At 35.8% G+C, this 23280-nt stretch overlaps 1 protein-coding gene across 6 annotated transcripts in view; it reads right to left on the bottom strand.

The window, feature by feature from the left end:
* Positions 1-23280, bottom strand: part of csmd3b (CUB and Sushi multiple domains 3b) — a 373951-nt gene that overhangs the window by 170420 nt on the left and 180251 nt on the right. For all 6 annotated transcript variants that reach the window (XM_026288598.1, XM_026288599.1, XM_026288600.1 and 3 more), the window contains exons 6-7: positions 19157-19269; positions 6178-6255 (exon numbers count right to left, since the gene is read on the bottom strand). In XM_026288598.1, coding sequence (XP_026144383.1) covers positions 6178-6255; positions 19157-19269 — 191 coding nt within the window. The remainder of the gene's footprint in view (positions 1-6177; positions 6256-19156; positions 19270-23280) is intronic.

Genomic DNA, 23280 nt, shown 5'->3' with positions numbered 1-23280 from the left:
TGTAAGTTCATGGATTTTTTATCAAGATTTTGGGTTAATATGTAAATTAATGTACAAGAATTGATTTTATTTTTTTCTAAAATGTAGTTTCAGATGGCATATAATGTCACACTAACAAGACTTTCCAAAAGTATTTTATGTCAACTACGTTAACACTTTTATGTCTCTCTAAAAAGCCTATTTTAAAACATTACATAGTCAGTGTCTTATTTGGCATAATTTATCCATTGATGCTTTCAAATTATTTTGTGTTACATAAGAACTAATAAAACATGGTGTCTATGACATCCACCTGCTTGCTCTAAAAACTGGCTATTTAACTCAGGAATCAGGAAAAACTGATTGACTTGCCAGAGTTTAAATTGAATGGAAAACTCCAGGATGTGATGAATGTAGACTCATATCGGTGGCGACAATAGCAAATAACAAAACCTACAAATGAGGAAATTAACATGTTGTGCTATTAGACAGACGAAAACAGACAGTTTCTGATGAATGTCTGCAATATGTGAGAGCGGGTTAATATTATCACTCTATCTATCTATCTATCTATCTATCTATCTATCTATCTATCTATCTATCTATCTATCTATCTATCTATCTATCTATCTATCTATCTATCTATCTATCTATCTATCTATCTATCTATATCTGTATATCCTTTCCTTTCCTAATCCACAAGTTACCAGTCCAAACATCCATTCAAATAATGATTTGCCACTGAAAATGCCCACAAACAAACAGATCAACCCTGAATTTCAAGAAAGGAAAAAAAAGTTAGCATGTTTGATTCAAAATCAGCCTACATTGTGAAACATTCAATAACATGACTGAGTGTGGGAGTACTGTGAATGTGTTAAAAAAAACATTGTTATATCTGCACACATGTGCAAGGTGTATTTACAGACATGCGTGGGATTTAGGTTTCATTTTCTTGCTTGTGAAGCTAACAAACACTGTGATACTTCGAGCCCTTGAAGTGCACTGGATTTTACTCTGCTTGTATAAGAAAACTGACACAACATTAGATTTCCTTCTTATTCTTAAAAAAAACAAAAAAAAAAAAAAAAACAATTACATAAAAGCCTCAAGCTTTTCTTCAATCCCAGTCATTCATCTGATTGATCTTTTTTTTTTTTTTTTTTTTTTTGAGTTAACTTTAATGTATGGTTTTCAGTCATTTTGTCTATTAAAGTGTAAATTTTGTGCTTCAACTTTAGACCACATTTTACTGTGTAATGAGGCATTCAGTGATATTGTCTTTGGAAGGGCTGACTGATATCTTGACCGCATACATTTCAGAGAAAGCTTGATCAAATTTGGCCCTGCTTTTGGATGTGAGCCAGTCCTGATTAAAACAAAAAAAGCCACTAAAATGTGATTAAAATGCCCAAAATCTAGTCTTTGTAGCAAGACAACTCTCTCTCCTATCTCACCTCACTTGTAAAAATGCCTCGCGATTTCCTCAGTTTTCTTTTATTTTCAATGTCAATTAGTCATGATTTCTACAGAACCATTTGTTCTTCTGATTGAATTTGTGACCAGTTATAGTCTGATGTAATTCCTCTACCTTCAGCTGAAACCTCTTCATTGTAACTATAACTGAACATAATGAACTCTCTGGGAACTGAAGAGTGGGAAAAGTCAATAAAAGTACATTTAAAATAGTCACACTAGAATTGTATCTTGTTAAAATGTATTGTTGACCTTTGTGATTAAGCAATTCAGTTTTTTTTTTTTTTACATTTTAAAGCTACAGTACACTATTTTGAAAAAGTTTAACTGCATATAAAAATGGATTGAAGTACTAGTAAATAAAACCGACATTAATGATGGTGATTAATGACGATGATGTTTTGTATGACCTAAACTAGTAACATCCCAAAATTAGTCTCTTTCTCACGCACTAGTTCTGTTGCTAAGAAACGTGTTCTTAAATATTTCATACATCAACACATCCGCTTAAAAACAGCAGCATTTTGTTGAAGAAAATGATGAAAACTAATAGGACCCAACTGGCTGTGAAAAAAACAAAACATGTTGAGGTCAGGGGACTGTCTTGGCTTTTAACTTGCTGTTTTCTTCTAATGGGCTCTGAGCTGAAGCATCATGTTGCAGTTTTCACCATCTATCAGCCTGAGAGAATTTAGGCCTTTCTGTGGAAGTGGGGGGTTATTTTAGTGCACTTCTTCTCCCCCCCCCCAGGTCCTCCTTTACAATTATCCCTCTGCTATGTTTAGAAAAGTTGCCTTTTTTCTCACATTCAGGGCCAGTGGAGTATGAAACCCACAGGGCTTATAGAGCTCAATCAACAGTCAGAGCAGCAGAACTCTCAGTGAGACCTGTTATTCTCATTCCCTCAAACTTACCCTCTGTCTCTGTTTCTCTGCATCCCTCTAATTCACACAGACAAACACATACCCGCACACACACTCTTGATGAAACACTCTCTAGACATTGCATCTGACACAACACAGTCAAGCACAAACGCAGTCATAAATTCAAACCACACACATCCCTAGCTAAACTGTCTTTAGTCTGTGATAGGATCTGACTGGTAAATAGAAAATACGACATTGTCAGAATCACATTCACTACCTTGCACAGTATAAAGTGTATTCTACGAATAAGGAAGCTAATTCTGATCAAATACTTATAAGCAAATCGCATAGACATTTTTATTGTTAATTTATTCATATGTGGCCAATGCACAAACAAATCACAAATAAAACATAGCTTTATATAGATACTCAATGCTTCATGCCCTTTCTTGGACCTCACGAACATGCGTCAGGAAAAAAATGGGGCGTTCAGGTGAACACATAAACAGGGCGAACAAGCTATTAAACATGCAGTCACATGCACTCACTTCCACATGATGTCATGCCAAATTATTGCCAAAATGTGTTTTCACATAAAGAATTATACCAGCTGGTTTGACTGTAAAACAGATAAACATGGTTCAAACTAGCATAATGTTGAAATCAATTATATGGGCCTTCATTATTAATTATTAAAAATCAGCCTTGGGCACATGTAGGCACTAGGAATAAATAAATAATTATGAAAAAAATAATGTTTAAAAAATAAAACCTCCTTAGAGTTGTGCAGTTTTGGTTTATAATAATAATAAAAAAAAAAACAGATGGCTAAAGCGGCGGTCACACTAGACTTTAAACATGCAAAATTATTTCGGACGCCGATGCGAATGGGCGGGAGCCAGATAAAACGGTCTCTCCACAGTTATCACAACATGGATTAATATGTGCTTGTACTGTGTCTTTTGCGACGGCGTCGAAAGCGTCTTATTATATTGAAATCTCTGTATCTCTCTCTGTATAAATATATACGCCCTAAGCAATAAAAAAATATAAAACGTCCTCATTCAAATGTGCCATTTGTTCCTGTTTCCTCTGACACTACGAACTATGCAAATTCTTTTTAATTTTATTTTTATAATCTTTTAAATATGTTTTATATAAAACAGGACGCCGGCTACAGCTAAAGGTATATATTGCTTCCTTCATTTTTTAATTTCTGTACAGAGAGGTCACGTAGTGACGTATCGATCTTCTACTGGTCCCACATCTTCATGTGATGCGAATTCGCAGGTCAGAGTTCACCAAACTTGAAATTTGGAACGCAGTGAAATGCGAAATTTGGAGAGAAAAGTGCAGTGTGACCGCCCCATAATACCTGGGATATCTGACTTTAAATAAAGATAGAAACCAGTTAAGCTGAGCTGTTTATAGGCCTGAAAGGTAAGTTTACTCAAAGACTGATAATAATAATAATACTTATCTATAATTATTAGAACAGAACCCTAGAAAGTGGAACAGGCACACATTGTGTGCAACTACATCTCTGATATCACCTTTATTTTTTGTATTCTGCATTTGAACACTTATGTGTTTACATAATCACGTCTCTTGAAATATTGCTACTTAACTACAGAGAAAGCATAAAAGGTCAATGATTGCTCAGTCGACCGTAAACATCCCATCTTAATTCTATTAACTGCATGATGTCATGGAACACCAGCATTTCTGAACACATTTTGTTCCTACCAGAAAATGCTTTACGCTTCAGGCTCATTTGCGTTCTTTTAACACTAGATTCTGAATGCAACAAGGCAAGCTACATTAACAATGAAACAAGATGGACTCTCTTTTCTAAGCACATGTTTAAAACATATTCCAAAAGCATTAGAGAGGAGTCACTAGCTGTTCTGTTTGGCTTCTCTTTTCTCTACTTGACATGTAAGTAGTACAACTGAAGTACAGAGTTCAATTTAAGGTCATTTTAATCGGGATCTATGAACAACACAGTGCCAGAAGCACTTTAAACCATTACACCCAGCACTATAAAGTCTAACAAAAGACCCCCAACCTGCAGGTGTTTTTGACAAAATGCTATAAATACAAAGTATGCGAGTGGGTATCTTTAGTATAACAACCCCATAGCAATATATTCAATGCTAAACTGTACTGAAAGCAATTTTACGCATTTGTTTTTGCAAATTTTTTGCCCGTCTTATGAGCCACATTTCTGATAGCCTTACTCTACATCTAAAATGCCACACTGCTTCAAATTCCCTCAATAGCTATAAAAGTAAACAGCTAATTTCACACAGAATGGAAAAGGCCTGAAATTATGGAATAGTTGCTTAGAGTGCATTATTCACAACAATATATGCAAGTTACAAGTAAAATAACATAATAGTGGATATTTCTTGTGTTTGACAGCTGCAATCTAGCTTGATAACTTTCACAATGGGTGCTAGATCAGAGCCGCATGGTGCAAACATTGCTCACTGTGTTGTGCTGTTGATGGACGGACAGACTGCTGGTTTGGAAATGGCAAGGGAGATTGGTCATGCAAGCAATATTGGCAGATAACGATCCCCATATAAAGCAATAATAATAATAATAAATTGAACCTAAATCGAAAAAACATGGCACACTCTGACAACACAAATACATTCAAAGGAATAAGAAGAGCACAAGCAAACCAAAAAAGAAAAGAGTCATTTAAAACAAACATGACTTTGTTGAAGATCATTGCAGGTGTTTAATTAAATATTTGGTCAATGGGACACATGCTTTTGCTGTTTATCTCAAGCTGAAGTGACTGTAGTACTGCATATCTTCAGCTAATTTGCAATGCTGGACTGTCTTTCGGGGGAAATGTCTTTCTCCATTTTAAAGTGTAAGTTGATACATTCATAATAAATTTAAGGGCAGTGGGTTTCAAACTGGGGTCCAGGCACCCCCAAATGACTTAAAAATGTAAATTCAATTAAATATAATTACAAAAATAAAACAATTATTATTATTATTTCAGAATTTCATGCTTAATATTTTTCTCATACAGCGTAAATGGGTTTTTATATGTAAAAAAAGTAAATCAATAAAATCTGGCTTTTTATTATATTTATTTCATACAGTAATACAATGTTTAAAATCCCCTTTTTTAAGGATTTGAAAGAGCTATTGAAATCTATATGGCTGGCTCCATCTTAGTGCAACTGTTTTATAATTGAATATATACTGAACTAAGTATTCATTGAATTTTTTTTTTTATGTTTCAGAGACGTATATGCATGTCAGATCATTAAAGAGAAGTAACCTGAATTTAAGTTTCATGTCACTGTCGTGTTTCATTAAATTACGTGATTATGCTTAAGTGAACTATGCTTCTTCAGTATATGTCTGAAGTCTGTTACTTATCTCGAAAGGTTAAACATTTTCTGTGCTTAAACAAATCCATAATTTCTGATACTAACCTTTTAGATAAAAGGCCATAAAAACAAATCTTTGTTTTTGCAAGTAAAATGAAGAGCAGCTAAGGCAAACTGGATGTTGATATAAAAATGATCATGAAAAAGGTGCAGATATGGCGAGACACAAGGTCACTCCCTCATTACGGTGTACAAATCACAATTTTACGGTTAAGCTGTCATTCATGCTTTTGAGGAAACCACTCGCAGTGGGGGGTTAAATTAAATCGTCCAGAAACTTCTGCTTGTGAGATATTCATGGGAACTGAAATCCATCTTTGATTTCGCCAATAAATGCATGATGATCTTGCAATGATCTTACAGTCACTATTTGCTGTAATCAACTCCAAACGAGTAACACAGGTTTACCATAAAATAGTAACAAAGGGTAGACTCACAGATAGAAAACTTGTTGCTGTTGTCTTTGCCAGGGAATAATTTTACTCCTCTAGATTTGAAATCTACAGACCTTTTCACTAGTTAAAGGGGAAAAAATGAAACAAAAAAACATGAAATCAGGTGAAACAGGTTTTAAATAAACTTGTAAGCATTGGAAAATAAACCATCATCAAGCGCATGAGAGAGAAGAGCAGAAGAGTATAGCAGTGTCAACAATTTCCAAAGTGCTCTGCAAACAGAAAATATGGGCATGTGTTGAATAAAAGGCAAGGGCATAAAATGAAAAAGTGAGGAAAACAAGATTAATAAAGGAGTGGAGGGACAGGACTTCTGTTCAGTTGTCAACCTTGACAAGTGAAAGTTTTCAGCTTGCGCTGCATGTCTACACCATTCGATGTGAAGCAGACTTTGTCTAATGCCTCTGTGAAGTATTTTGGGCCACAAATGTCTGCCAAGGTATTCCTGCGGGGGGAAAGTGGCTGTTTGACATGCATGCAGACAAATGGCACAGTCCTTAGGGCTAATTCAGACAAGCATGTAGCCTATCGTGTCAAAGGTCAAACAGAAGTCTTGTTGGGAATGCAAAAGCTCATAATAATAATAACGAAGATGAGGACAATATTAACTAGTCCACTCTGAATATTTGTTAATACATTGTGTAAAAAGCTCTATTTGCATGAATGCATTTTCTTCCCTTTGTAAATGATGCATGCCATTAAGCAAGCTAACTAATAAATGCATAATGAGTGCAAAGCAATGTAAACAATTCCTGTTCATCACATTAGTTATGGGAAGGCCGACCTGAAAATGAACCCTGGCTTTGCCATCAGATGCAGTGATGTGACAGTGACTAGAACTCAACAGCCAGGTTAAACAGACGGAAATGAGACATTCCATAAAATGTGTTATATGAAATTAGTGTGATTTTCTGTCAGTAAATTAGTCTTCTTTCATATGTAACCATTTGAACACATGGAGCTATAAGCAAACAACAGCCTTCAGTTTTTACTTTAAAACTGCATCTGCGATATTATTGGAAATGGGATTTATAATTTTTTTTTTTTTTTATAGAAAACAACTGTTACCTCTATAAAAGAGCTGTAAATGTTTATCTCTTTTATTGAAATGTGTCACAGGGAAAAGAGAACATGTTGTGGCTGTAAACTCTGAGAGCCATGCAAATGCACATTCTACAATGGCTTTACTTCCTATCGAGATTCATAAATATTGCATTTTTGATAAAGAGGGGCCTAAATTTGACAGTTCAGGCAGTCTATGTATATGAATGAAATACAATGTTTGCCCACCCTTACATAATCTTTTTCCAAACACCGTTCCAAACATTTTTCATTGATAGGTCCATATGTTTCCCAAAAATCACATTCAAGAAAGTCCAATGCCAAAGAAATGCCAAAAAAAAAAAAAAAAAAAAAAAAAAAACTGACTACAAACTAAAGAATATTTGAAGCCTCATGTGTAAAAAAAAGTCAGAAGTAGCAGATCAAAATCATGTTTTAAACTCACTCTGGAGCAAAACTGACAAAATGACAAATTTATCAGGATTTCAGAGTACACTTACAAAGAATATGAATTAATAACAATATTAACAACTGGGAACCATACATGTTAGATAATATTTGAGGCCTAGTGTTGCTAGATATACAAAATATAATTGACTCAATATGTACTTTATGTTCAATTCACAGCTGCAGCAAAGCATTTACAACACAAGTAAACCAGGTCAACGTTCCAGAGTGTTGAAAAGCAGTAATGCAAAGCATGCATTTTTCTTACTTGCATGGATGATTCAGTAAATTCTGTTTAGCATTTGCGCTGTAAAGTTATCTAAACCACCATTTTAGGAGTGGTTATACTTTTAAGCAGGATGAGAGCCAGGTGAACTTATTTTCTGTGCTAATCAACATTATGCCAAAATTAAAAAGACCCAGAGCATTACTTTAAAGTAAAATTTAGTATTTAGAAGTTGACGTGTTTAAACAGTTTTTATAGATGGTCCTTTTTTTAACTACTGTACATTGAATGCACCCCTGTATATCTGGAGGAAGCTGTTTAAGAATGATCTGTGATTATAACACACCTACAGTATCCAGTCGAAAATGGAATCATTCTATCAACTCCTAATGGAATCTCACTTTCATTACTGAGCACCCATTAACCACCCACTGGATCAGCCCATCACCATAAATAAATAAAAACCAATGAAAAACTGATTTCGAAAAAGCCTTCAACATGAACCTATTTAGCATTCATTTGAATATGCTATTGACATAGACACACCCAGATCCAAAGGTTTAGTAAATGATTCTGTAGATGGAAATTTGCTCTGGCACCTGTTTCTACTTAAAAGGTTTATGCTGAATAAATCATTTGACACGAGGCCTGCAAATTAGATGCTCTGCAAGTGACAAGACATTAAAACTGAGGAAAGGACTGCTGACCTTAGTCAATGACATGACATTAAACCACTTTTAAACATCACTGTCTTACTTCATCTGGACAAACTATGCATCAATTGAAAGTTTAAAGACTCTAGCTTCGATATTTGACCAATATTTTGATAAAACATTGTTGCAGTGACAGATATTTAGTGATTTATGTCAGGAGTGCAAAATAATAAATCCGTATTATGCCACATTTTGAATAGAAATTCACAACTCACTCATATTCAGTCACATCAAGAGCGGTTTATTTGTGTTCACAAAGACTCACTGAACAGCGTCAATAAGGATTTATAGACCAAAGATGCATATCTGCGGAGATATATGGATATATTTACTGATGTTTACTTCATATTTCTTCAGACAGAATCGTCATTTCTATTCATTTTCCACGGATTTACGCGATCAGATGATAAACAGCCTCTCCCAGCGATCTGTGTATGTGTTTGCTGTGCCGGCAGCTCGTGCTGTGTGGCTCAGACTCTGATTGGGTCTTCCCAAAAGTCAATCTGAGAGTGTAATATCTGGACACCGCCCCATCGTGTCACATGCTTCCTGCACACTTCCTGGTAGTTATCTGCCCAAAACAACACTGAAACACCTCTGTACACACAAAATATCCGAACAATAAACCCGCGATTACGATAGTAAAGCTTGGTATGAGAATTTCTTGAGATCTGGGGCGTTTTTATAAAAAAAATCGAAAATGTACATCGGAAATGCTAACTTGTGCAGCGATGAAAAAGGCTACAAATAACATATTTTTACAACAGTAAACGACCAAATTCCACCCCTGATCGCTAAAGGAAGTTATTATAAACACTCGATCGGGGTTTAAAGTGAGTTTTTAGTAAAAGTGTACTAATAATTTCATAAATTGTCAGATGTAGCTTGATGCTAACGTTAGCACCAATGCTACTAATAGCAGGTGCTTTTCTTCTTCATCATGCATTTTTGTCACAATAATTCACGTAAGGTCGTAAGAAAATGTTTTGTTGTATTTTTATAGTAAGACTTTTGATAAATAAGGGCTAAATGCAAACAGAGACTGAAGTGAGATTGCTGCTTTGTGTCTTTGTAAAGCCTGAAAAACCACAATCAAGGCTAATAAAGGTGGAATAAAAACAAAAGAATAATGATAAAAGAATAATGCGGATAATGTGTCATACCTGGCGGAGGTGTGAAAGAACCGTTTGGTGAGAACAATGGAATAACAGATAGGGATTAATCGGGCAGTTTTCATAGCCAAACAAACACAAAATACACAGGAGAGTTTACATGTGAGATCTCACAGAGATGACAAGGGCCATAAATCAATCTGATTAGCCTTCTCTAAAAACACACATGAAATGGCCTTAGAAAATATTTCATAAAATTCACCGTTTTACAGATTCGATTATGAAATTTTTTTATGAAGGTTTGGAAGACTTGTGGCCTTAGCTACACTGTGTTTTCAAACTCATTTCCTACATCAAAATTTTTTTAAATACATTTAAAACATATGTTTTTTATATTTTTATTTTTGTTTTTATGTTTGAGCTTATATATCTCTATTATCATAACAGTCTGAGTGATTCTGATTCCTGAACAGTAAACTTTGAAGTGTCAGCTTTGTGAACATATGTTGAATATGTATCTAGTCAGAAAGAATCATGAGCAGAAACCTTTTTATTTTGGGTATGTAATTTCGGTCTCCATGCCAAAAAAGGGGGGTTACTAGTAAGGGGTTAATGTGCTGTGAAAGTGAAACAATAATAAACTGGGGCCGTCAGCGATGTTCGCACGCAAAGGGGTTAAAGGTACATTAAAATACACTGAAAATTATACATAATGCTAATTTCCATAATACTTCCTTTTTGCTATCATAAGAAAAAAAAAAACTTAACTCTTCTAAGCTGTGGCACATCATCCCATTAACACTGGATGTTTTATCATTATAAACTTGAGTAGAAACACTGACGTAAAATTGTAATACATTCATTTTTGGCAGAAACGGGCTATACACCAGAATGATGATGATGGCAGCGACACATTTCTGTTTTGAAAACGAAAGCCATTTTTCACCAGTTATTATCCCAAATGATGTTTCAGCATGTCTTTCAATCATTTTAGACATCTCAAGTAATTTGCTTATCGCTTCTTGAGTATCGCAAATGGCGCAAAATGTTGTACGCCATCAATAAAACTAAGATCAGGCTATAAGCACACCAGAAAACGCATTAAAACACAAATTCATTCATTACAATTCTCGACCAACAGCCGGGATGCAACATCAGCACTCTGTATATTGGCAAATTCACATATGTATGCTAAATACAGTATATTCTAATGCACTGTAAAATAATCCGTTCTGCATTCCTTCTACCCCAAATATGCATCTATATAGGCAGAAAAGACCAAGCTTTCGGCAATTACTGTCAAACCAAACTTTCCTCAAATTCTTTATGTTACCAAACTGACATTTTACATCTATAATTAGTCATTTAACATTTTCCTGAGCCTCCACACGTGTGACAAAGGCATTTCAACACCTATTCGGGCTAAGAGCGCTTTTCAAACACTAATTAATTTAAAAATCGAGCAGCTGTCAGCAGCTAACCAAGGTCAACATATTCATGGTTTCTTGGAAATGAGTGCTCCACTGAGCTGCACAGGATGTGATTGGTACAAATCAAATCTTCAGATCTCCATCGCAAGGAACTCATCAACTCAAACCCAACTACTTGTGATGGGTTCGAAGGTTTGCTATCACAAACATTGTTCCTGCAGATTCGCACCTTCACCTGTTTGTTCCATTGCGAAGATTTCCAAACACAATCAACGAGCTACAGTATCAAAACTCCAGGTGAAAGTGCTTCAAGCCGCTTTGCCTTTCATTGTAAATGTACATGGGCTCTTCCAGGTAACTTTTGATGTGATCTCTGACATGTCCTTGCATTGCCACCTTATCTCTGTGCCGAGTCCCTTGGCAACCTATCCCCATGTCCATCTAGTCAAGGATAGATTACAGTAATTGTTTTCCGCCCTGGATGTCAGATTATTAGCTGGACCAAAGTCAAGTGTGGATCCTGTGCACCATTTGTTATCGGATAGGAAATAGTGATACTATCATATTTCCCTGCCATGAAATTGACCTTCACCTCCTTATTGTCAGGAATGTGAGGGCAACATTACATAACATCTCAGTTATGACTATCCCAGCAACAGGGCCACACAGGTTTAGCATCTGATTAGTATTCTTATGGTTTAATTCAAATAACAATTTGCTGACCCGCTTGATCGTGCTTTTCATTAAACAACGGTCTCTAATAAAACTGTTCAGATAAATGATGAACAGAGCAGAAGTATAATAATACTTGCAGAATACTTGCCACTTTCTGGCCATTACTTCATCTGAAAGCCCTCCTGAGTGAATTCTGACATAACTCTCGGATAAATCTCCTCTGCTGAGACCAAGCGCGCTACACTTGTCTAGAAGTAATGGCAACACTGAGAGCCATTAGAGTTACGGATATATTTTTCTCCTGGGGACGTTTACCCTTTAAAGACTTATATACCCCTAAGGACTCAGACGCTTACAAAACCTCTGCATTATCAATGAATAGTGTGATGGCATTTTCTTTAATGGAGACTTTCTTTTGTAGATTGAAGGTGGGGGTTTCTAATATCAACCGTGGCCTTAGGACTTCAGGTCTTAATGACCTCTGCAAGCACAAAACTCAATCAAAATAAAATGTATATTTCGGTTCTTTTATTTAAATTCCTGAAGTCGTTCAAGTAAACGAGAAGAAAACTGTAAATGACCTACGAGGTGAGATAAATATTGGTTATGTTCTTAAATTGAGCGGTTTGATGAGCCAGTGTTGCTCAGGGGTAACTTTGGTTGTTATTTCTGCTTCTGTGAATAATCTATACAACCAAAAACCCTTTCTATGTGCCTTTAGGTTGCTTATATATGAGTAAACATTAATAACCACTGCCAAGCAGTAAAGAAAATACTAGCTGGGCTTTTGTTGATCCATTGCCATTTTTTATAATAACATATTGGCTTTGATAAGCATATCGAGCATCACTCTGTCCAGAGAATTCTTTACAGTATGTAAGAGATGATCCACAAGTGCGCAATATATTATTATGCTATACATATAAATTATTAGCCACTCTAGAGTCAAAGATTTCCTGCTGTTCTTCATGCCTATTTATCTTGGTTATCAATTAGACTGCAATGTTCTTGTATCCAAAATAACTAGATAAACAAACAAAAAAGACTGATTTCAGGACATTTTTTTTCTCCTTAGCAACAGCTCACCCATTTTTAGAGCAAAAGTGAAAGGGAAATTCTGCTCTAAAAATACAGATAGTGCCATTTATTTGCATGGACTGTTAGCACTAGTTTTCCTACCACATCTCAAAAAAGTAACGTGTCTCAAAAAATATAATGTTTGCCAAAAACTAAAAACTAATTGGGGAATTAATTGGGGAAGTCATGGCCTAGTGGTTAGAGAGTTTGACTTCTAACTCTAGGGTTGTGGGTTCGAGTCCCTGGGTGCTGCAGCATAAATGGCTGCCCACTGCTCTGTGTGTGTGTGCACTTTGGATGGGTTAAATGCAGAGCATAAATTCTGAGTATCAGTCACCATACTTGGCTTTATGTCATATCACTTTTCAGTTTAAATTATCCACAAAAGAAGGATTGCATATGGTCATTAAGATTTTTTTTATATTCACCTTTTTGAATTAAGTTTCAAAGTACATTGTTTTTGCCCTTGTTTTAAGAACGAATTAAACAATAAATATACATAAAACAAGAAATGTTGCAAATGAAGTAAAAAAAAAAAAACTTTACCTTGGATCTCTGACAGTAAGTCTCACCGACTAATGCAATTTTACTTCTTTTTAGTAATTTATATACATTTTATATCAATTAATTTATTTTAATTTGTTAAGTGCTGATTACAACTGAAAATGGTTTTCCAGTGTTGACTAGAAAACTATAAGCAGAATGTTAACAGTGCCGTCTTGCTTGCCCTGCACAGATGGTGGGCAGTTCGGCACTGAAATATTCAGTAAGAGGTTCTGGGATTCAACTCTGTTGCCTAAAATTGAGACAATGGTGTGTGTTTCCATTACATGTCAACTTGTTTTTGCCTAAAGCCCATGCAGGCACAGATCCAGAAGACAGTGAAGACAGAACTTGAGTATGAAATCTATCATTTTAGACTTAACGTTGTTCGTTCAAGACACTATGCTCCAGTTCATGAAATACTGATAATGTGATATTCTTTATTTTATTATATCGTTACGCCGATATGTCAACAACTTTGATCTCCATATTAGATTCATTTCACATTTCCAATCCTCCAATTCAAAGGTTACGTTGCTCAAAAGATTATAACATAATGTTCCGCTTGTTTGACATTTAAGAGGACATTTGAAATGCCCAACTTAAGCACAGCAGGCTTAAGATTAGGGCATTGTCTTCATTACAGACTGTTTGCTGGAGTTTCTGTAGCACTAATGGCATTAAGTTAAGGAAATTCCTGAGGAATCATGTTTGACATAGACCTCGTAGAGTCCAGCCAAATAATTACTCCCTCAGGCGAATTGTGAATCCAGTATGAACATGCTTCCACAATCTTGCAACCAGTTTAAATGGATGGTGGCAGGAGTGACCATCAAAGGAGGACTTTATTAGATGTGGCATCCACTCCAGGGAAGGCATGACAGAGAACCTGTGGCCACATACGGATTTCAAGTTCTATTTCTAACTGACCTACTCTGAAAAGTAAGCAAGATGTGTTGCAAAGTGCTTGCTGTGTCATCAAAAGCTACAAGTCCAAGTTTGGTAGAAGAACTCCATTTGCACATTTGCAATTCTTATTGGCGTTATGAAAGCTGGCTCCCCTGGCCCTTTGCCAACATCTTTGCCCTAGTTTACATGACTTATCTTGGATTATTCTTCATTATCATGCTCACCTCTAGATGACTTAGGCTTGAAGGAGAAGTTTGTTTTGCGAATTTGACACCACTACCATCTGTACATGCAAACTACCGTGTTTATTTATATGCTTTGGGGGTTGAACAATGACTCGCTCTTAACACAAGACAACATTTTTTTTTTGCAAGATGCTTTAACAATCTTAATGCAGACAGAAACAAGCTGCTGCTCCTTGTGCACCTGAGCAGAAGATAAAACAAAAAAATAAAACCTAATGGAACCTCAAGGTGAAAATACACTTTCTGTTATAACTTTTTTCTTAAAGGCTAATTCACACTGCACTGACAGACATTCCAGACATGACAAATGTCAAGATGCTCATTCGCTGAAAAACATGTGCAACCGATGCCAGCAGAGGCAGACGGGGTAATACACTGATCCGACGAAACCTGACGGATGTGTCTGTAGCCGTTGGTTGGTATCTGTGGTTGCAGTGTAAACTGGCCTTAAGATGTTTCTTACAATTAATGCCTTAAGAAGTTTCTTGCTATTAGAGCCAGCACATAATTTATTATTTAACATTTAACACTTCATTTCAACACTTTAAGAGAATATGCTAATTAATTAACAAATTAAATAATTTTCATTAATTGCACATATCAATATTTGATAGCAAACCCCCAAATGAAGAGAATAATAGTGTCATGAATAGACAAGCACTGTGGCTTTAATACAGGGTTGGGCAAAAATTCTGAATCTAAGAACTGGCTCCCTTTCAATCCATGTGTATAAATTTGAATTAAAACAGCCACAACCCACGGGAAGTTGAAATGGATTTTGAATCAGAATGACAGGAAGAGGAATTTATGTAATTCAGAGAAAGTCATCAGAGGTAACGTATTCGGAGAAATTAAGGGCCAGATTTACTAACAGCTAGCGCCAGCACAAACTGTTTTCTGGTGTTAGAATAGTACTCTCAGGATTGACTTAAAATGTGCTATGAAGAATTAGCGCTGAAAAGGCATGGACACCATTACCGTATTATTGCACCTGACCTTAATGAATATGCATTTGTAGGAGTTTCCCTTAAATTTATGGGAGGAGAGTATTAAAATGAATCATGCAATGTGATTTATTAAATATTTGTGCTTGTTGCCATTATTGAATGCCCGAAAAAGCATGTGTTAAAGCGGGTGGTAATTTGCGTTACTCTGGCTAGATTGCGCTGCCATTATGGAAATGATCTGGTTGTGCCTGTGATCTTTAATGTGCACATTGTCAGTAAATCGCTTGCAGAATATGTGCTTTTATGGACGCTAATTTGTCCCGTTTTTTATTAAATCTGGCCCCTTAATGCTCTGTTCTGGTCCACAAAAGTTAATTCATTAAACATGATGAAATGTATAAATAAATTTTCTATAGGTGGAAACAAAAAACACTCAAATAAGACTATGTCAACCAAATATCCAAATTAGTTAATATTTTTTATCTACGGTATGAATTTATTTTTTCTCTTTTTTTTCATTATGTTTCCTTACATTTAAACTGCAATTCTAAATTATTTTTTCTCTCTCTCTCTCTCTCTATATATATATATAAAGATTGATTTTTGAAGATACTGCCTCCTACTTACTCCATTTTGCCAAGTTGCTGTACCCTGACTCGTTATTTCATATTTAATAATTTCATCAGTTCAGCTCCTGGACAGATCTCTAGTGCCATATCGAGAATTTGATTAAATTTTATGAATACGACACCTTTAATAGTCAGCTTTACTAGCAGGCCTTCCAGCTAGCACCACCAAGCCTTTATGGGTGATCCAGAAAACAGCAGTGAAGTGACATTCAGTGACATTCAGCCAAGTATGGTGACCCATACTCAGAATTTGTGCTCTGCATTTAACCCATCCGAAATGCACACACACAGAGCAGTGAACACACACACATACACTGTGAGCACACACCCGGAGCAGTGGGCAGCCATTTATGCTGCGGCGCCCGGGGAGCAGTTGGGGGTTCGATGCCTTGCTCAAGGGCACCTAAGTCGTGGTATTGAAGGTGGAGAGAGAACTGTACATGCACTCCCCCCACCCACAATTCCGTTCGGCCCGAGACTAGAACCCACAACCCTTCGATTGGGAGTCCAACCCTCTAACCATTAGGCCACGACTTCCCCGGCACGTCTGGCACGTCTGGACTTCAATCAGCCAAAGAAGAGCCATGTCAGACACTTCCTGTTGCCGCTAGCATCAAATTCTCAAGACTCGTGATTCCAGGAAAAAGAATCCACATTCCCTCTCATTTCCTGTGGTCAGTGAATCAACAACAATGCCTGGAGGATCCATCACAATGCAGTACAAGGTCACTTTCAAAAACTTGTTCACTGTCACTACTAACCTTCATTAGAGGAATCCATTCCAATCTTCAGAAATCATCCGAAGACACACCTTTTAATGCAGCATGTGACCAACTAATGACCCAAAATAAAACAAAATAAAATATTCTGCACTCACACCTTTACTCTATCATTATACTTTTCTCTTAATATTTTTAGGCACTGTTCTTATTTCACCATTTAATTAGTTATAAAGATTAAAAAGTGTCCTACAGTAAATGGATGGATGCTACAGTATATGAAGAAAATCCTTTCTTTTAATAACTAAAATAAAAACTGTAATTTTGTATAGTTTAGTAATGTCATCCAATGTTTTTTTTTTTTTACTGGTTCAGAATGAATAATGAGTAGAAGAACATGTCTACCTCATACTCTTGCTTCTGTAATCTTGAGTTTCTCAGATGGAGACCTGGATTGTCTGTGGATATTGAAGCCAAACAACTCCTGCCAATAACAGCTTTATTTTCAGCAGATGAGCGTTTCCATCAACTGGCATCTTGAACCAGCAACAGCTGGTTAATGTGTATAAGAGTGGAGCTTGCCGAAATGGAATGGGCTTCCATTCTGATGGCATCTCTTTCAGATGAATCAGTGGGCTAAATTGGATTTTGCTGGGCTGTGTCCTGAAGCGCAGTGCAGATGTTGCTTTTTGAACCTGATCACTTGTCCTGGTGATGCAGTGAATACCTGTTATTTCACAGTCAAAACTCATGCCAGCTCAATTCAATGCAGCAAGCTTCTAATCAGCACTCTTGGATCTTACACAAATCAAACAAATCCAATCCTATAACCAAACTGCTGCTCACATTTTCAATTATCCAAGATGATTGCACATCTATTTAGAGGAATAGACACAGAGGCAGACTGACCTGACAGGTCTCTAAAGTTACACAAAGCCTTTCTATAAAAATACGTTTAAGGTAAATATGGAAAAAATGTAAACCCTGAATTCAAAATTGCAAGATAAAAATTCAGAATTCCAACTTTTTATCGCTATTCCAAGTTTACATCTCACAATTCTGACATTTTATATTCAGAATTCTGAGTTTACATCTGGCAATTCTATTATATATTTTTTTGTTTCTGCCACAGAATAAAAAAAAAATAATAATAATAATAAAATAAAAAAATATCTATATACAGTAATTGCAACGTTATATCTCACAATTCCGACTTTTTTTCTCAGAATGGTTAGTTACGTTTATATACTGCAATTGTTGCAAGAAAAACAATTGCTAGAAAAAGGTCAGAATTGTGAAATAATAATTTGTAATTACCTTTTTTATTCCCGTGGCAGATAGTAGCTTTCATACAAGAATCATATATCCATGCAAACGAGGTTTGTTTTTATTGAAGGCTTAGAAAAGAATCCAAACGATCCAGTGAAGACGTATATGAATTTCCATATAAAACAACATTATGCAACACTTCTGTAAGATAATAGCATAGATATGTAAGGGTTGGCAAACAATTTCATATTTCACTCTAGACCTCTAACAGAACAGTTTCCAGTGAATGGTTGTTGGTTGTATAGACACTATAATCGAGTTTATGGTAAATATGTGTAAGGAGTTCACAAACACAGTATGCAGCCAAGCACATGAGGAAAATTATGGCTATGGATGACCTGTCAAAGCATAAAATTTAAAAGCGGCTTGCTTTTCGCCATTCTTTCTTTCAACCCCCACCATTTTATTACATCTGAACTTCCTTTTTTATGAGAGAAGCAAAAAGATAGCTACTTCCAAAAAAGACAAAACATGATTTGTTGTTGAAATATGAGTTAGTTTGGAGAAACGGCACAAAACAAAACAAATCAACCGAAAAAGGAAAGAGGCATTCAAGCATTGGCAACAAAAACAACACTTTTCTGACTCTGAATGTTGAAAGTTAATGCAAAAACAGCCTTGTGAGCTGAAGTCAATGACAATAAACACAGTTTTGAAATATCTTTCTCATGCTTGCATTAATTAGACATCTGGAACAAAATGATAAATGATGTCAAAATTGGTTTAACATAAAACTCCAATACTTTTTTTTTGCACCTTTTATCCAACAAAAATAGTCAAATCAAAGATAATTAATTATGTAGTTAATTATCCAGAGAGGACAATAGAATAGACTTTCATCACAAGGGCAATACTAGCCATGGAAAATGCATGTGCAATGACAAATCGAGAAGTTTACCTTGATAATGGGCGCTGAAGCCTTTGTATCGATGGTTGCTGTCAGTAACAAAGTGTAACCTCAGCCAGTTCTTGTTGCTAACAACAGGAGATGGGACATTCATTCCGGATAGCCTGTAAAACATGAAGGAAAGCTCTTTACATTTGTTACAGAATGTCACCCAACAACAACTACAAAAAAAATTTATAACAACATGGCATCTGTCTAGAGGGGCTGTAAAACTCATGTTTTGTAGATGTACAATATAGCACTGTCAAAATTAGTTTAAATGATCTGTCTTCTTAGGCCGTGAAAGTAGATGTTTGGATAGTCAATATTTTAACTTCTGAAGTATACAACTTTTTGAGGGCTCATAATACAGTATACTACCAAGGTCACTGATTTAATACTAGGACATTTTGAGGCATGGCACTAGGGACATTTAACGGCAACAAGCATCTTTACAGTTAGGCCACCATTACTCATGAAGTACAAGTCGGACCAGATACGGTCAGCATGCTCCCTGGACACTTTTGAGGGGCGGTGCTCATAAACTGAGCATTTTGACAAGTAAAAAACATCATTGTGTGTGTATGTGTGTCACACGCAGTGTGTCGTGAATCAGCGTGGTGCTGCAACAGAGGACAGAGGTCATTGTATCCCCAACCCTCCACCCATCAAAATGCTCCATCTTCATCCTACATCTGTCTCACTTTATTGATGACTAACTGGAGATGTCATTAAAGGACATGGCCACATGAATCACACTTTAATGGCCTTCAGAGGCTGGAATGGAGCCATATCATTACTGTTATCTTTCTGTCTCTCTCTCTTTGACTCCCACACACACACACACACACACACACACACACACACAGTTTACGTTCTTTTGCTTAAACTTAAAGGTAAAGTCTGTAATTTCTGTGCTACTAGTGTCACCACACAGAATTATAATCCATTACACAGCGCGATTTGTGAGTGCGACAATTTCCATGCAGCACAGCAGTTCAGCACACAATATGTTAATATTGGGTAACCTACATTGGAGACAGTGTGTTTACTAGTTACATTGTACGTTTTCTTTCATTGTACGATTCACTTACTCATTTGAATTCAATAAGGAATTAAATTGCTGATTCAGGAAAAAGTTGATTCAGACAATTCACAATTCATTTAATAAGTATCTCTTCATTAGATCAGTTCATCACAGCATTTTGTATTATGATTATGAACAAATTAATGAAACGCATTTGTTGGTGTTTCACTCCATCTCAAAAATGCTTGAGACACAGTGTCTCTTCCGCACCTCGGTACACTTTCAACTCATTTTTTTGTCTCGAGTACGACATTCACATTACATGATTTTTACTGATATATTACATGATTTATACAGATTTTTATGTAGAAAGGGCGAGAGAAAATATAAAATATTACAAATGTATTATTATTATTATTATTTTATTTTGTGTGTGTGTGTGTGTGTGTGTTTCAGCAATAAAATGACTTAAATTTATGAACTTGGCATGCCATTTACTCATATTGTCAAAAATGGCATATGTACAAACACGTTATATTATTAATGTATTACTTTTTTTCTTAAAAAAAAAAAGGAATCTTTAAGGCCTGAATCTTTAGGCCAAACTTTTATTATTATTATTATTATTTTATCAGTGCATAAAATGCAAAAAGTGTTTCAGCATTAAAATGACTCTAAATGAAGGTCAGAAAGAACTTGTGTACTCTTGTATGCATAATGCAAATAAGAAAAAAACACCTTGCAGGTGGGCACTCCATTGCTACATTGAAAGTGCTAAAACCTCAGTTAGAATGTCAGCTAAAACCTATAGGTGCCATGAGACAAAAAGCAACTTCCTTCAGATATGTCTTTAGATGACTAAGGAACACTTCTGAATGTAGCACTTCAGTAACGCCTTTGTTGTATATCAGTTCACTTCTGAACAGAAATGCAGCTTTGTTCTTTAATTGTTAAATAAATTTCAGTGCACCGGTGAATTTGCTTATTGGCTTATTGATGTGATCGTCTTGGCTGCGAGTCACCCTCCCGAATAGCACATGTTTCCACATTTGTAATTGCCTGACATTTTAATTAAATAAGTGTGAATTCTGCAGTAACATAATTTCTCAGGAGCTGGAGAGGCTGGCAGTGTTTGAAACCAACCACAAAAACCAGAACTCTGATTCCTTCACACTGCCTATATCTACCCCTGAATAAATCACCACGATGCAAGCCAATAAACCCTTTCACATGGATAAATGTAATTTAATCAACATAGCTCATTCCAAGGTGGCTGCTCTCTCTGTGTGTGAACGTGTGTGCGGATGTTTTTTGGAAGGCAAGGTCAGAAAAAGGAAGGGGAGGTTATCAAACACATGGATGAGCAAATCCTACCATGTCAGTGCAGTTAATCCACATGGGATGTAGAAACAGTCTATAAATAGAACTAGCTGATATGGTGCTGCAAGGAAACTAATATCACTATATAAAGTAACACGGTGAATTTCAATAATTCTTGTTTTATTTATCGTATTTTTTATTTTTTTAAGTAAGTATCGGTAGACACTCTGCCAAAGCCAGCAAAATGGCAGGAGAAAAAAATAATGAGTAAAGGAGAATGGATGAGAAATGGAGGAACAGAAGAAAGAATTTGAGATGTGTAGGAGTGGACAAAAAGTAATAGAAAAAGTCAGAAAAAGAGCAAGATAAAGATTTAATAAGAGGAGAAAGTTTCTATATCTGTGCATTCAAAAAGGTCCTCAATGTCTATGAGATACCTAAGACTCAATGTAATAGACAGTGACAAAAAAGTTAATAATTGCATATGATTTAGTTCAGTGTGGACAGAAATATTGAATAGAAATATTATTAGGAAATGGCATTACAAACACTGAAAGAAGGCATTTCAACACCTCAGACATCCAGCAAGGAAAGGTACATCTAATAAACACTAAATCAGACAAAATTACACCTCAACCTGTGCCACAAATTGGACAAGATTATATAGCAGCTTCAGTGTAGTGTGGGAGACTTCAGATGCTGGTCTATGCATGTGAATGATGTGAATGACCCAGTGAAATCAATAAATGCAGCAGAAGACACACTGAACTACAGAGCATGCTCGGACTCCAGACATGGAAATGTGGCTTCAAAACACATCGACTTCTCTAAAAAAAAACCTTCAAAAAGGGGGATTGAGACAAAAGGGAGAGAGCCTTCTCATGAGATAAAGAAAAATAAGAGCGTATCGTCATTGACCATAATGGACTCGGCGAGCTTTTAAGCTTTTGCCATGCGAGTCACATCCCTTTCTCAGATCAATAGCTCTCAGTGGTTCTGTGCAAAATTAGGAGAGATTCATTATTAGCAAATGACAGCCGTTAGCATGTTCCTTAATCAGGGAATCTGTCTTAATTGCCTAGCCGCTAATTAAGACAGGTGGCAGCACTAATATAGAGACCCCAGTCTTTTTGCCACACAAATACACAAACATAAAATGTATCACAGTTTCCACAGAAACACAGTACAAATATTTTAAACATAATAATCAGAAATGTTTTTTGATGAGCAAATCAGCATATTAGAATGATTTCTAAAGGATCATGTGTATCACTGAAGACTGGAGTAATAAGTGCTAATAATTTAGCTTTCCCTTCACAGGAATAAATTCGGTCACACTTTATTTTAGGGTCCAATTCTCACTATTTACTAACCATTAACTATGACTTTTGCCTCAATTAACTCATTATTTGCTGCTTATTAATAGTTTATAAGATAGTTGTTAAGTTTAGGGTATTGGGTAGGATTAGGGATGTCATGCGTTATATGTACTTTATAAGCACTAATAAACAGCCAATTTGTTAATAATAGACATGCTAATAAGCAACTAGTTATTGGTGTGAATTGGACCCTATACTAAAGAGTTACCATAAATTCCTTTGTAAAATGTATTAACATAGGACAAAAATAGAAAATTTCACTAGATTACACAATATTATTATTATTATAATTTTTTTTTCATTTTGGTAAAATAAATCCAGCCTTGGTGAACATAACAGAAACCCCCCACCCCCATAAAAACCCAGACTTTTGAATGGTAGTATAGAAAACTATATTCATAACTATTCAC

The sequence above is a fragment of the Carassius auratus genome, chromosome 19, assembly GCF_003368295.1.
Source record: "Carassius auratus strain Wakin chromosome 19, ASM336829v1, whole genome shotgun sequence".
NCBI lineage: Eukaryota > Metazoa > Chordata > Actinopteri > Cypriniformes > Cyprinidae > Carassius > Carassius auratus.
This window is presented reverse-complemented; position numbering and strand designations above follow the sequence as displayed.